The sequence below is a fragment of the Limulus polyphemus genome, unplaced genomic scaffold, assembly GCF_000517525.1.
Source record: "Limulus polyphemus unplaced genomic scaffold, Limulus_polyphemus-2.1.2 Scaffold819, whole genome shotgun sequence".
In the NCBI taxonomy this organism is placed as follows: Eukaryota; Metazoa; Arthropoda; class Merostomata; order Xiphosura; family Limulidae; genus Limulus; species Limulus polyphemus.
The window spans coordinates 289369-290791 of NW_013666429.1; the positions used below are offsets into that span (position 1 = coordinate 289369).

At 32.0% G+C, this 1423-nt stretch overlaps 1 protein-coding gene across 1 annotated transcript in view; it reads right to left on the minus strand.

The window, feature by feature from the left end:
• The window catches only part of LOC106460704 (NADPH oxidase 4-like), a 76804-nt gene that overhangs the window by 13669 nt on the left and 61712 nt on the right, over nucleotides 1-1423 (minus strand). The window contains exon 17 of the mRNA XM_022387481.1: nucleotides 960-1057. Within this exon, the coding sequence (XP_022243189.1) occupies nucleotides 960-1057 (98 nt within the window). The remainder of the gene's footprint in view (nucleotides 1-959; nucleotides 1058-1423) is intronic.

A 1423-nucleotide genomic window follows, 5' to 3' on the forward strand; every position in this document is an offset into this window, starting at 1 on the left:
CTACTCTCCTACCCTACTCGTGTGTGTTAGTGTGTGTGTGTGTGTGTGTGTGTGTGTGTGTGTGTTCTCTACCACATTCAATGCACTATTTAAAGAGGTAGTTACTTATCTTCAAATATAGACAGTGCCCCGTTTCCTCACATTTAATTTCACGAGGATATGGCTTGCACACTTGCAGCAAGAACCACAATAACATATTCATACAGTAACGACGTTTCCACTAGATCAAGAGAAAGACTCTTGTTTGTATATGAACTTGTTCCCACACAAATTTGCTTTCCTACATAACCTGGCGAGTTCATGACGAAGTCCACGCGGACCACAGCAAAATACTCCCACATCCATACTGTAAAAACCACAATAAAATGAAATAATATAATTATATATGTGTGCTACTTTTTAGGGTTATGCATTACAACTTAGTTGCTACTAGAATAGAAACTAATTACACTTTTATAAACTAAATTGAGTTTTAAAAGAGCTTGTCTTTTTCGTACGTCATCAAAAAAAACACAAAAAAACACTTTATATCTACTTAGTTCACTTCACTAAGTTTAGAATGTATAGTTTTTTTACATTTAAAGGAAATTAACTCCGCAAAAATCTTGATACATTGAACCAACATCTTGCAGCGCAGTATCTCAGGCTTGACTCATAAAATATCTTATGACTGTTATCTCAGTATTTTATAATTACGTCTCAAACAATGTGGCCCAATACTATTCAAACTTAATACAATGACTTTATTTCAACCTATAATTTACTGCATTAGTATGAATAATAACCTCTAATATATCTCATGAAAGTTGTACTTGGAGTTTATCTGTATTTTTTTTTTATCACAAAACATAGCGTATAATGAAAATGTATTTGAAACTGAGAAATTTGTTGATATGACTTTGTGCTTGTGAAGAAGCTTGTATCAAAGTAAACACACCACGAATTCTAGATCAGCTTACCCTCTATATAGTTCTTCCCATTCTCTGAACAGACAGGGCCAGTCAGGTCGCCCAAATTGAACCTTGTACACCAGACCAGGACAAGCCCTTAAAATATTCTGGAAAAAAAACGTTATGATCTGTTCAAATAAAAGTCAATAACAATAATTAATTACCGTATATCACGGAATATAAGACGCACCCTTATTTTGAAGACAAAGTTTTGGGGAAAAAAAGCTACAGTCGCATTTGATAGATTTTTATTGAACAAAAATTCAGTTTGATACTTTAAAAATTAGTATATATTGTTCTAAACACAAAAGAGCTCAAACATCAAAATAAGAAAATACCGTAAATCAAAAAAAGGTTTAGTTTGTTGTTTAGTTTGGTTCAAAACCTACAAAATCTTCATTGGTTTCACTGTAATTTATTTTTTATTATTTAGGGAGCATTATAAATAGTTATGTTTTTAAAAGAAAAAAACT